Raw genomic sequence first — 13,174 nt, forward strand, 5'->3', positions numbered from 1 at the left:
TCTATACAATATTTTTACTGTTCCTTTGTATATTTAGGTACAGAAATAAGACTGTGTTACAATTTCCCCTGGCTGGGCAGGTTTGTAGCCTAAAAGCAATAGGCTCTACCAACATAGCCTAAGTTTGTGTAAGTGCAGTCTATGACGTTCACACGATGACAAAATCCCTTAATCGCATTTCTCAGAACATATCCCCAATTGCTAAGTGACACATGACTGTATATTCCATTGTCTTTTGGCTTTCATTGTAACTAAGAAGAATTCTGCTATAATTCTAATTTTGTCTTCCAAAAGCAGGTAATCTGTTTTTTCTTTCTTTCTGAATGCTTTAATAATACTCTAGTTTTCTGCATTTTCTGTTTTAACGATAGTGTATCAAGTTATGAATTCATTGTTGATCCTATTTGAGACCCAGAGGAAGCTTTCATTATCAGTACTAAAAATTTTTATTTAGCTATCGTGTGTTTAAATGCTGCTTCTCCTTTTTTCTATTCGTATTGTGTAGACATCCTAAATACCTGTCTGTATTTTGGAATGGAAAATACCTACCTGTATTTTCCATTCTTATTTTATCAACTTTCCTTTCATGTTTTTTCTGTCAAACATGAGCCTAAGGCCTTAATTACAGATGTTAAAACCTGCAGATGTTAAAACCCTAGAGGTGTGTGTGTCCACATGGGCAACATGGGGGTCCTGGACTTCACTCCTACCTGGCAGTAAGGAGGCAGTGCCCACATTCATCCACACAATGGTTTCTGCTTATTACCAGATATGATTGTATGTGGGGATAGCTGACATCCCTTAACTCAGACTCTATAGCTTGATCCCGGTCCGGGTAAGAAATGATCAAAAACATAAATTATGCTTTGCTGTTGTTACCTGGGCAAGGCTGGGTGCAGGTTTCCTCTAAGACCACTTTTTTATTCCCATCTATAATGGGTTCAACATCAGCACAGAATTCTTCATCCACTGCTTTGCTGAGATCATCAACCGACCCATCACTCACGACACAAGAAATGTTTCTTGCTCTGCTCCCTTCTCCACACTGGGCATCCTGGAATGAAGAAAGAAATAACTAATTAGGAAAAGAAAAATAATTCATTAGCAAGCTCATCACTCTGAGCCGCTGATTTTGATTTATGAGCCATTGAGGAATACTTGAACCCTAGGGAAGGAGCCCCGCAGGAGCACACGATGAGCAATGTATTTGTTTTCTAGCCAAAAGCAGGCACATAAATTTTCATTAAAACAAGTTGGTCTCCAGATGACTTACAAAATACAGGACAGGGAGTGGTTGTTATCAAAACGAATTAAAGCAGTCATGAAAGAGCGAGGCACCTAAAATCTTTAAGAGGAAACATGCTGTGTGTAAGCTCTGAAAAATAATTCTGAAACTGTGTCTGCACACAAAAAACACACATTTCACATGACGTCCTGGGATTTGATACCTGCACTTGGCATGGAGACCACTGGCCATATTGCCACTGATAGCAGGGCTTCACTGGGCAAGGCTTGGACTGCTCCATCAGGGCGGGGCACGGCCTTCCGTCACCCTGAAAGGGCTGTGTCACTGTCCGTCTTCGGATCATTTTCCCTTTAAGAGACACAGAGCGATGCGACATTAGTGACGTGTTGCACAAGCAGGCATCTTGTGGGGAGAAGGTATCCCAGACTCTCCAGAGGAGATCTGAGGAACAAACAAGTCTCAGGTGTTTTAGAAAGAAAGACACATCGATTCAACCTTACTGAAGTTTATTGGATGTGACTGAAGGCCAGAGGGACATTTTATTTTGGATTCGTTGACAATTGGCCACATGCTCATGAAGGTACAAACTAACCTGTGAGGCCACATGTTTGAGAACATTCTGACCAGGGAGACCACTCAGACAGCTGGCAGTTGACCGGGCATTCCACCATGCAGGATATGTTCATCTGCCAGTTCTTCTCCAGGCCCAGCTGAAAGGACAGAGGCAGACCTGTTGGCATTGACATGAAGGCATGACCACAAGGGATGGTGGATGGAAGGAGGAAGAAAGGGAGAGATAGAAGTCGGGATGACAGGAAAGGAGAGGAGAGAGGAAGAAGAAGCAAGATGCCTAATAGAATAAAAAGATATCTGGAGGACAAACACTCAAACTGTTAAAAATATAAAGTGAGAATGGGAGCTAAGGGCATAGGTTAAATGGAGGAAGCCACTTAATTTGATATACTTATATAGTGTTATTTTTCAAATATGCAATGAATAAAAGTAGATTTAATCTCCAAGTAGGATGAGTTTCTCTAAGTGAGAAACAAATAAGTGTAAGCATGACTATTTTCCATTATTTAAAAACCAAGAGTGTCATCAATATATAGATCTGTAATTGTATCTTTGGGACACCTTATTTTTATATGTGCACGTTAAACAGAAAAGCAAAAGGGAAAGGTTTTCAAGATAAATTGCTATTCAAAACTAATGACATAATGTTTTGAAATACTATAAAATATCAGTTTTTAGTACACTACCTCTCTAAAAAACTCTGGGTCACTAGACTTTTTCTATTTATATATATATATATATATATATATATATATATATATATATATATATATATTTTAATTACAAAGATTTTTTTTCTTCTAAAACTGATCTCAAGTTAACAGTGATATAATTTAATTTAGTGTTAATCTCTCATCAGATAATAATGTGCCATTGTATTGGCACTGACTTCCAACACTTATTCACATATTTTACTTTTAAAATATAAAATGAGATTTCAAACTCATCTACTGTATATGCAAACATTTAGAAAGTCTAAAGTACAGAGTAGCATTGAAATAGAAAAATGTGAGTGCATGTTAGAAGAATATAATTTTTTAAAAATATACCTTTATTCATTTCAGAGAGAAAGGGAGAGGGAGAGAGAGAGAGAGAAACATCAATGATGAGAGAGAACATTGATCAGTTGCCATCTGCATGCCCTCTACTGGGGTTAGAACTGGCAACCCGGACGTGTGCCTTTGACTGGGAATTGAACCTGGGACCCTTCAGTCCGCAGTCTGATGCTCTATCCACTGAGCCAAACTGGGTAAGGCAGAATATAATTTCTTAATTTAATATTCCTTGGGATTTTTGAGACCTTTTTTATTTTTGTATGAAGAAGCAGTTTGTGATACCTAATTTATATATTATGAGGTGGCAAAAGAAAACTTTCTGAAATGTTATGCTGCGGATCAAGGATAGCACTTGGTTTTAAGGTACCCACTGAGAGAAGCTCAGATCAATGATTTGTGTACGTCCCTCTGCAGGTGCTTCCACATATTTTCCACTGGTAACATTTGACAAAGATGAGTATTTGGTATGAACATTTTTGCCATATCACTTACCGTATTTTCCGGCGTATAAGACGACCCCCTAATTTTACAGTTAAAACATAGGTTTAGGCCTATATTCGCTGTATAAGACTACCCCCCACTTCCGAGGCAACACCAGTTCTTTTTTTAATAGACCGCCTCTCTGACTCTGGCCAATATGAGCAGGCTTTTTACTAGAACACAGTGTAGCTTCGGGTACAGAACATGTATAATTTGCATGCATAAAAAGCCTACTTGGATTGGCTGAGTTAGAGAGGCGGTCTATTAAAAAAAGAACTGGTGTTGCCTCAGAAGTGGGGGGTAGTCTTATACAATGGATATAGGCCTAAACCTATGTTTTAACTGTAAAATTAGGGGGTCATCTTATATGCCGGAAAATACGGTAGGTAAAGTCTCCAAGTCACTTAACATCATGGGAGGCTGGGGATTAGAGTCATAAGGTGATATGATAAAAATAGTGTGTTATGTTTAAGGTAGATTGCAGTTTCAAAGAGAGAGGGTTTGAATCATAAAATTGAATTACTACTAACTTATTTATTTGGCTAGAAAATTAAAAAGGATATCTGTTTATAAATATTTTGGGCATACAGTACAAAATAGTTTAACCCCATCCTACTTTTTTATTTATACTTATTACATTTCTTTTTTCTGCCTATCTGTCTATCTATCTATCATCTATCTATCATCACCATCTATATAAACATGTGATTAATAAAAAATCTGCTCAAGGATTAAGGAATAGGAAAGGAGAAATCAGTTACTAGGTACCAGGTGAGTAAATGTCTGAAAAACATCAAAGACAAAAACACTATATAAATACTGGATGGGCTTAACCCCAATTTTCCTCTTTGTTGGCTAGTAATGCCATTTTTCTTTTCAGCTGTTAGAGAAACAGCAAGAGTTGGCTACTGCTGTTGCGCTGAATGCAGGGTTTACACATGTGTGACCAGGCAGGCAATCAATCCATAGTTAAAAAGATCGCCAGCTTTGCTCAGGGCTATTATTTCATCCTACTGCATCCATAGGGGTGGCTAAATGGGATATGAGTTGTTTAATTCAATTCCTGCAGCGAGTAGTACTGTTCTCCCTGAAGACAGTGTTTGCCAGACTGTTATAATTTAAATCCTAATTGTCATTGCAGTATTCAAACAGAACAATATTTGTACACAGAGTAAACTTATCTACCCTCCTGGATTCTTAAAATTAGTTGTTTGTCAGGTTTTTATTTAAATTTTACTGTAGAAATAAGGACCCTTTTTGTACCTTTGTCCTGGAGTCAGATGAGCTATTTTAAAATTGGTCTTGTATGATTGGGGGTTAGCTTTGAAAAAGCTCTTAGAGCTTATTCATTGTACTAGTATATTTCATCTCAACTGAGGAGGGCATTTATATGAGAATCGGTAAGGAAAGAGACATATTAATCAACTAGAAGCAGATCATAGAAGACTCTGCAGCCAGCACATGACTATAATAATATTCATTTATAATAATGTTATTTTTAATAATGGTTCCATTACTTTCATGTTATTAGTTTCAAAAGTGATTCAGGTATATAATTTCTAATTAAACCAAAATTATGAATAGACAAAGTTATAAGATGATAGTGAGAGAAACTTATTAACTGGACAACTAGTGTCCAGCACATTTGGGAGCTTTGTTCACATGGACAGAGATGTAAGGAAATTATGTTAGGTCTATATGATAAAGATATCAAATGGATTAACATGTTTTCACCTCAAGTTTTCCATTAGGAGTCAGAACAATGTACTCTGGGCAGATGTGCAGCCAGAAATAGACATATGGTCAACATGTGTGCTGAACCCTCATGAGGTCATAAGCTCTTCCTGTGTGTTCTAGGCATAGCGAGGCCTCTGTCTATCTTGGTTCACATTTAACCCAGTGGGTCTCAGACGCAGGAGGAGTCTACACCTCTCAGGAATGTGAGTACCCTTTCGTCTGGAAACCAGACAATATAATTAAACCACGAAGGGTAGCTTCATGACAACTAAGAAAGGTCAACAAGTGTTTTCTCACATCGCATAGGGTCCTACCTAGAAATGATGACATTATTTCCACAAATTGAAGAATTAAGAATGACTATTCTTTGTGCCCGAAAGACATTAACAGCAGACTCCATTCCTTTGTTTGAATCCCAAGCTCTCGCTGCTCCACACCTGAGTGATTAGACTCTCGCAGCTGGGTATCAGATCCTAATATCAAAATCTGCTACAAACCTACTTGCGATCAATGTTTAGCAACAGAGAGAATGAATGATGGATCTTGGCAGGTGTCCCAGGCAACACAGAATTCAAATGAAATTACAAAGATGATGAGTAGTCTGATTAAGATTTATTGCCTATATTCACCTTGATTACTTATTGTTCCCCAAGCATTTCTTTCAGAAAATGGTAATTAGCATACCTCTGGGCTTCAAGCAGAACAAAATACAGGAAATTATGTGTAGAAATCAGTAATGTTGGATAGTGCCTCTTGTCAAGAGGGTGCTTAATGGCCCCTGAGTAGTGCAAAACAACAACAACAAAACATCTGCTGGCAGCTAGCTGCATGGTGCACAGGTCACTTGGCTCAGCATGAATGGAAGTTATCAGGGAAGAATTTACTCACAAAGATAAAACACAGCATCCCCTCACCTCCTCACAGTATTTCGGGTCAACTGACTTGCCATCACTTCGAACACAGTCCAACATCCTTGTTTTAATGCCATTTCCACAAACTGCCTTCTCACTCAGCTGGCACGTACTCCAATCTGCAAGGAAGGGAGCCCATCAGAACCGAGGGCCACACATGAAATTCAAATGAAACTCTGATGACCCGAATCCCATATTTAATTCACAACTGCTTCCTAAGCCCCACAATCAATCATCCCACATGCAGAGCATATGGGTCCCGGCTCCGAACATATCAGGAGTCAGATGGAATTGCTGGGGTTGCATGTTGCTACAGGGATTATTCTGGAAGGCAGATATCTACTTGACCATCTTGATAGCCATTTGGTGATAGTGTAAAAAATGGAGTTGGCCTGCAGATCAAGTCACTTAAAAAAGTTTTTTTTTCTAATAAAAGCAGAAATTTCAATTTTAATGTTACATTTGTTTTAGCAAAATAATCATAATTTTAATAGATAGTACTTGCACTGGGCTATGTTCAAATAAAACACTGTATTTCAAATAAAAACACTTCCTGACTTAGAATGTTTTAAAATATGCACTTATTTCGAAAACATTTTGGTCACATTTATTTAATTACTATTTCATTTCATGTCTTTTTCAAAAGAATCCTTTCATCTCTCTTTTTAGAGTAACCTGGCATATCCCCAAGAACTGCAATTTCCTTGTGTCATCAAAGAAAACTGAAGGGAAGAATCAAGAGGAACAAAAGCCGACCTGAGTGCTGGGTATCAGAGAACCATTTCTGTACTTTATATCTCCGTGAAAATTGCTTGAAAAAATTCCAAAATAAGCTCCAGTGTTTCCCCAAGCCATACATACTCTTTCCTAGAGAATGTACCTTGATGGTAAGAGGCGAGGATTAGGAAAAAAATTGAATTTATAATAAGCCTTTTTTTTCCCTGAAAAAATACTCATCTATCCATCTTTATCTGCACCTTTGATAATGATGAAGTAATATATTTATATACTTTCTGGCGAGGGTGAGCTTGCTGTTGTTTTTACATCGGATTCATCATGCTTATGTAGAGCTCTCACAGGAAGAACTGTTGTCCCAGTGAGGTTCAGCAATTAAACAACTTCTGAAGAAGGAAGGCATTTTTCCCTAAACCTGACACCCACAGGAAAATCATCTTAGTTCCACCTTCCCTAAGTGGGAGGATGCCTTAAACAGGACGAGTTGGCCTATTCACAATCTACTGCCGGGCTAAATATTTTCACTTCCTGCATCTTGACATTTATTAAAAATGTAATAGATAAATATCTCTGTCATTAATAAAGAACGATTTCCGGCAGCCTGTCCGAAAGGCACACGGACGGAGATGAACCATTCTCACAGATCGCTGCTAAGCTGACACGCACGGGCTTTGGCCTTTAGCTCTGTGAGGAGATGACCATCCACCTACCTGTTACGTTATAATCGTAGTGGAAGCAGTTTCTGTTCAGGTTGCAGGGCTCCTTCTCCACAGCATCAGGACAGACTCTTCCCTCATCAGCGGGTTGTCTGATGGGATCAGCTGACCTTTGCCGGAAATTGCTTTGATTGCAAGGCTGACAGAGAATAACACAACTCCTCAGAAAGGTGAATATACTCAGGCACACCAGGCTAATGTGTTAGGGAGAGCGCTGGAGCAGGAGTTAGTATGCTGGGGCCGCTGACTAACTGGAACAATCTCATTCCACTTCAATTTCTTCTTCTGTGTGATCAAAGTGTTGGTGAGCTTCTGATCTAGCCATAGGATGCTGAAGGGTTTATGTGTCAAATATTAATAGACACATATCATAGGTTCACAACACATTCATATGGTCATATTAATTATTGTAGATCACTAATACAGACGTTATCTATCATCTATCTATCTATCTATCTATCTATCACCTAAAATAGTCTGTTGGTTCCAAAAAAAACATTTTAAGGGTGACTGTAAATAACTTGCTGTTAGTCATATTTACTTTCCCCAAGGCTCATGTATATATACGCACACAAATACACAAGCAGGTAAAAAATTGGCTTACATTTTCTTACTGGTATAGTTGTGTTCTGAAAGCATTTGGCTTCTAAGAACAAGAGCAGTAACTTCAAACTTGACATTAATGGAATGAGGAGATCATTTGCATACCCTCGTGAAACAGTTGATTCTTTATTACAATTTCACTGCATTCAAGTCAACTGCTAGCCTTGTTTTGCTCCTGCTCTATCACTTGGCTGCTAATCAGCACCTTTAGTAATATTAATACTGAGCTAGGAATTTAATTTTTCCTTGAAAACATGCTTTATAAATGTTTTGACGCCGTTCTGTATTGTATTTCAGCAAATTAATGCCACATTTCATGCAGTTTCCCATGCTTCTGAAGCCATTCTGGGGCAGCTTTACAAAGGTGCCCAGGGGCAAACCCAATTTTCTACATCACCAGCCAGTTCCGTTTCAAACAACTCTCTTCCCAGGGTCCCATGGAAGAGCCCCTACGGGCTGCTGAAACCTAGAAGCTTTTGTGTGATTTGAAACTCTCAGCTGGCTTCCCAGGCCCAAAGACACGCAGAGTCAGTGTGCAGAAAGAGATTCATTGACGCACAGCTTCCTTCTTTCCACTCCCTCTCTCTCCAGGATCATTGGTGCTTTAGTGTCAATCCTCCTGCTGCAGAACCCCCACTGGGTGTGAGATTATGCCTACAATTTAAGTAAAATGGATTGGGCAAAAAGCAAGGGATGACAATAACCTGACACCATTAAAGTGCTTTTACTAGAGGTTTATTCTTTGTCCCTTTACCTGGAGGGAGTCATTATCACCACTGCAGTTCTTAACCCGCTGTGTGTTTGTAAGCCATCTGCAGGCTGTCTGTGCTGGGTGAGGAAGATGGCGGAGCACAAAGCCTGCAAGAGGTCAAGCTGTGCTAGTGTGAGGGGAAATATTGCTGACTTCACATGGCGCAGTCATAGGATGAAGAAGCCAAGAAAATACACCTTGCTTTGGTAACTAACTTGGTAAGTAATTTAGAATAACGTCTTTAAAACGTCAGTGGTCATGAACCAAGCAACCTCTGTATTAATGAATTAATGAATGGCTAATGGTCTCACCAAAGTGCATCGAGTCCACGGACCCCATTCGGATATCACACAGTCCTCAGGACACGGTAGTTTGCACTCTCTGGAACCCAGGGGCATCTCTTCTGGGTCACAGAGGTAATCCTCTACGTGCTCAGAAGGGCCATCCGCCGTGTTCTGCATGCATCTGCAAGAAAACATACCTATCAGTGAAGGAACCAGGACAGTTAATAACAAAGGCCAACCCATAGAATAGAAGGCTCATTTTAAGACAACATTGTGGGAGGGGGTAAGGGGGAGAAAGGGGACGGTGGTGTGGAAAGCTTTGCATTTAATGAATAAAATTCTTCAAACATGAGGACATAAAATGATCTCTGCCTCTTATAAATATTCATAGAGCTTTGATATGATTTTAAAAATTATCCTTGTGGGCATCGTCACAATTTTTAAAAAGTACTACCATAGATTAGCCACTGTGGCCAGCCCATGTGACTCAGTTGGTTGGGCGTTTCTGTTTGAGTCCTTGGTCAGGGCATATGCTCGGGTTGGGAGCTCAATCCCCAGTAAGATATATTTTCGGGGCAACCTATCGATGTTTCTTTCTCATCTCTCTCTCCCTTCCTCTCTCTCTAAAAATCAATAAAAACATTTAAAAAAGTATAGACTTTAAAAGTGTATATAAACTCTATATGTCTTCCTCTGAAAGGAGAGGATCATTGACCTAGACCCATGGTAAGCAAACTGCGGCTCACATGCCACATGAGGCTCTTTGGCCCTTTGAATGTGGCTCTTCCACAAAATGCCATTGCCTGGATGAGTATATTTCGAAGAAATGGCATTAGAAGAAGTTTAAGTTTAAAAAATGTGGCTCTCAAAAGAAATTTCAATCGTCGTACTGTTGATATTTGGCTCTGTTGACTAATGAGTTTGCCAACCACTGACCTAGACTGAGAAGTGGTCCAAAGAGATTCATAGAGGGGTTGTAATTTGGGAATATAATCCACTTTTTTCTTCTGAACAAAATGGTAGATTCTATAGTGAAGGCAGATTCATATATGAATGGAAGACCAGTCACACTTAAATCTAGTAGTGAGAGGTTTCATAAAATATTTTTGAAAGTAGCTGATGGCATTTATCAAATTGTTTGGCAAACAAAAAGATATTTACCACCTTATCTGCTGATAACTTTAACAGAGAGCCAGCAGTGGAGAGACAATTATCATAGGTGTAGCACAAATTCTCTAAATGTGCTTGTTGGTTTTCCCTCTATCTTGACCTTTTTGATGGTTAGTTTTCTTTTTTAACAATAAATTCAAACACTTTATTACATATCATTCTATTGTCAGCAGTCATGAAGGGCTCTTCACCCACCTTTGGGAATCTATTAAATGTGGCTAGTACCAGACTTCACTTGTACCATAGTTAACTCTCTGTGTACGTTTCTAGTAAAAGAGAAAAACCTTACCCCTCATCTATCACTTGGGAAGGTCAACCAAATTGATGGGTATAGGAACAGAACTGCATTGCAAGAGATGAAAAGGAAGACTTGAGCTCTTAAGCCTCTCAATTCCATTGTGATGTTTTAAACTGTGAGCTGAATTACATTACTAATTATACCTGAAATTTCAACTATTTTCAGGAATTCAGTAGCAACACTGTATCTTCTCATATTTGCTCTGCAGAATAGCCCTTTATATAGTGATGCCTAATTTAAAAGAAATGTTGTCTGTCTGTGTGATGCATTCAGACTAAATAACTGTACTGTTGCTCCTGTCTTAATTAGCTTCGTAGCCTGAAAAAATATCTATACAAACACCCTCCTCTGCAGTTTTTGCATAAAAGAGCAATTGCAAAACAACAGAAAGGTGGATGTCTGATTTCATTGTTGAAAGAAAAATTAAATTATAAATGTCTCTGAGAGAATTTTAGTTTCTCAGGAAAAAAAGTTCTACCTTCACTGGCATTTTTCAAAATGTTCTGCTGACAGCAGCTGTGAGAGGACATGGAACAAATGGGACAGTTCAATACTCAAAGTTGATTTTGCTGCTAAGAAAACACTGCATTCATAGCAGGTACTGACAGGTACAAGGATCAACTTGCAAAGTTACCTATTGATTCAGAGTGAAGGACAGATGTTCAATATAATGTAGTGATATACACAAAAATTCATTTTCAAAGGTTTTTTTCTTCCTTTAACTTTTATTAGGCAGGTAACTATTAATTTTAAGAAAATCAGAATCCTGTATAATAAAAGGCTAATATGCAAATTGTCCCCTTAACCTGGAGTTGGACCAGGGGGCGGGGCCAGCCAGCCAACCTCCCATACCCCCTCCCCCTGACTGGTTGGACCCCACCCATGCATGAATTCGCACACCAGGCCTCCAGTAAATAATAAAATTTCACATAATTCTATCAGAGATAACCACTTAAAAAAGATATTTAAACATTCATTTTCCTTTCATTAAATATAAGAAAACTTTAACACTATTTGTACCACTTAAGAAAAGGAAAACTCGCCGAAACCGGTTTGGCTCAGTGGTAGAGCGTCGGTCTGCATACTGAAAGGTCCCGGGTTTGATTCCGGTCAAGGGCAAGTACCTTGGGTGCGGGCACATTCCCAGTAGGGGGTGTGCAAGAGGCAGCTGGTCGATGTTTCTCTCTCATTGACGTTTCTAGCTCTCTATCTCTCTCCCTTCCTCTTTGTAAAAAATCAATAAAATATATTTAAAAAAAAAGAAAAAGAAAAGGAAAACTCACAAACAATATATTATAGACATCTAATTTTTCTAAGTTGTTAATTTTAATGACTACATTTGAATTCCATCACTTGAATGTCCACAATTGCTAGAAACCCTTACAAATTATTTATAAGTTTTATTTATTTTATTTGGCATTAATGATTTTATTATTCTAGAATGATAATAAATATTTGGATCAAGTTTTGACCTCAAAGGAAGGCCCTATAAATTCATTTGCTGTTTTCAAATTCTTGGCCTTTTTTCTTTCTATATGAAAGGAATTATGCTGTGAGAAAACTGAATTATATTCAGAAACATAGTATAGACTCAAGTTGGAGGCCACATGTGTAGTAAAAGGAGGTGCATTGTCAGCAGAGAATTCAAAAGCAACAATAAAAATAACCAAATAGCTCTGTTTTTATTATCACAATGTGCTGGCACTTTAAAAAACATGCCAGGGAAAAAAGTATCTTTTCCCACTAGAGCAAATCACTTTTATCACCCAGACTTTGAAATGCCATACCACCCTAAAGCAAAAGAACAAGATGGAATATATTGAATCCTGCTCTCAAAGACTCATGTATCCTAAAATGTCACCCAATGCTTGCATCTAAGCATGACGTTTTGACCTTAATTAGCCGAGGTACACTTCTCAATCAGTACAGAAACATTATTACATGATCAGAGATGACAATCAATGCTGACCTTTTCTCTTCTCTATTTTCAGTAAAGATGTTTACTGGATAATAATTTGATCTGAAAAGTTACTTAGTTTAGGATATGTTTGAAAATGTTAAGAATATTTATTAACAGAGAAAAATAAAGCAACATGTAGAGATAACTGTAGGGAAAGCTGAAAGAATGGTAGTTCTTTATTATAAACGAGAGGCCCAATGCATGAAAATTCGTTGCAAGAGTAGGCCTTCCTTCCCCTGGCTGCCAGCACTGGCTTGCCTCCAGCACCTGGGACTCAGGCTTCCTTCTTTCAGCCCCTGGAAGGCACCCAGAACCCAGGCTGCTCCCCTCCTCATGGCCTGAGGGCATCTGAGACCCAGCTGGTTTCACTGGGGCCACCCACAGGCACCCAGGACCCAGGCTGGCTTCCCTCAAGCTCCAGCTTTGTCAGGAAGGTCATCTGGAATGATATCCAGAAGAGATCTAGTCTAATTAGTACCTTTTTATTATTATAGATATATATTTTTTTACTGACCAAAAAACCAACCTGATCAAATTCTTAATGTAAGAAAAAATATTTTAAAATTCAAAGCAAAATTTAAATTTTGGAGAAGAAGAGCAGAAGCATAATTTCTTTCTTTTTCTTCCCTGTTCCCTTATCAACTCATTACATCCT

The 13,174-nt window shown here is 38.5% G+C and overlaps 1 protein-coding gene across 2 annotated transcripts in view; it reads right to left on the reverse strand.

The window, feature by feature from the left end:
• THSD7A (thrombospondin type 1 domain containing 7A) overlaps positions 1-13,174 on the reverse strand; it is a 294,507-nt gene that overhangs the window by 22,965 nt on the left and 258,368 nt on the right. For both annotated transcript variants that reach the window (XM_084897092.1, XM_084897093.1), the window contains exons 16-21: positions 9,119-9,272; positions 7,448-7,592; positions 6,006-6,121; positions 1,839-1,956; positions 1,449-1,594; positions 880-1,054 (exon numbers count right to left, since the gene is read on the reverse strand). In XM_084897092.1, coding sequence (XP_084753218.1) covers positions 880-1,054; positions 1,449-1,594; positions 1,839-1,956; positions 6,006-6,121; positions 7,448-7,592; positions 9,119-9,272 — 854 coding nt within the window. The remainder of the gene's footprint in view (positions 1-879; positions 1,055-1,448; positions 1,595-1,838; positions 1,957-6,005; positions 6,122-7,447; positions 7,593-9,118; positions 9,273-13,174) is intronic.

Source organism: Pipistrellus hanaki (assembly GCF_964339955.1).
Source record: "Pipistrellus hanaki genome assembly, chromosome: 10".
In the NCBI taxonomy this organism is placed as follows: Eukaryota; Metazoa; Chordata; class Mammalia; order Chiroptera; family Vespertilionidae; genus Pipistrellus; species Pipistrellus hanaki.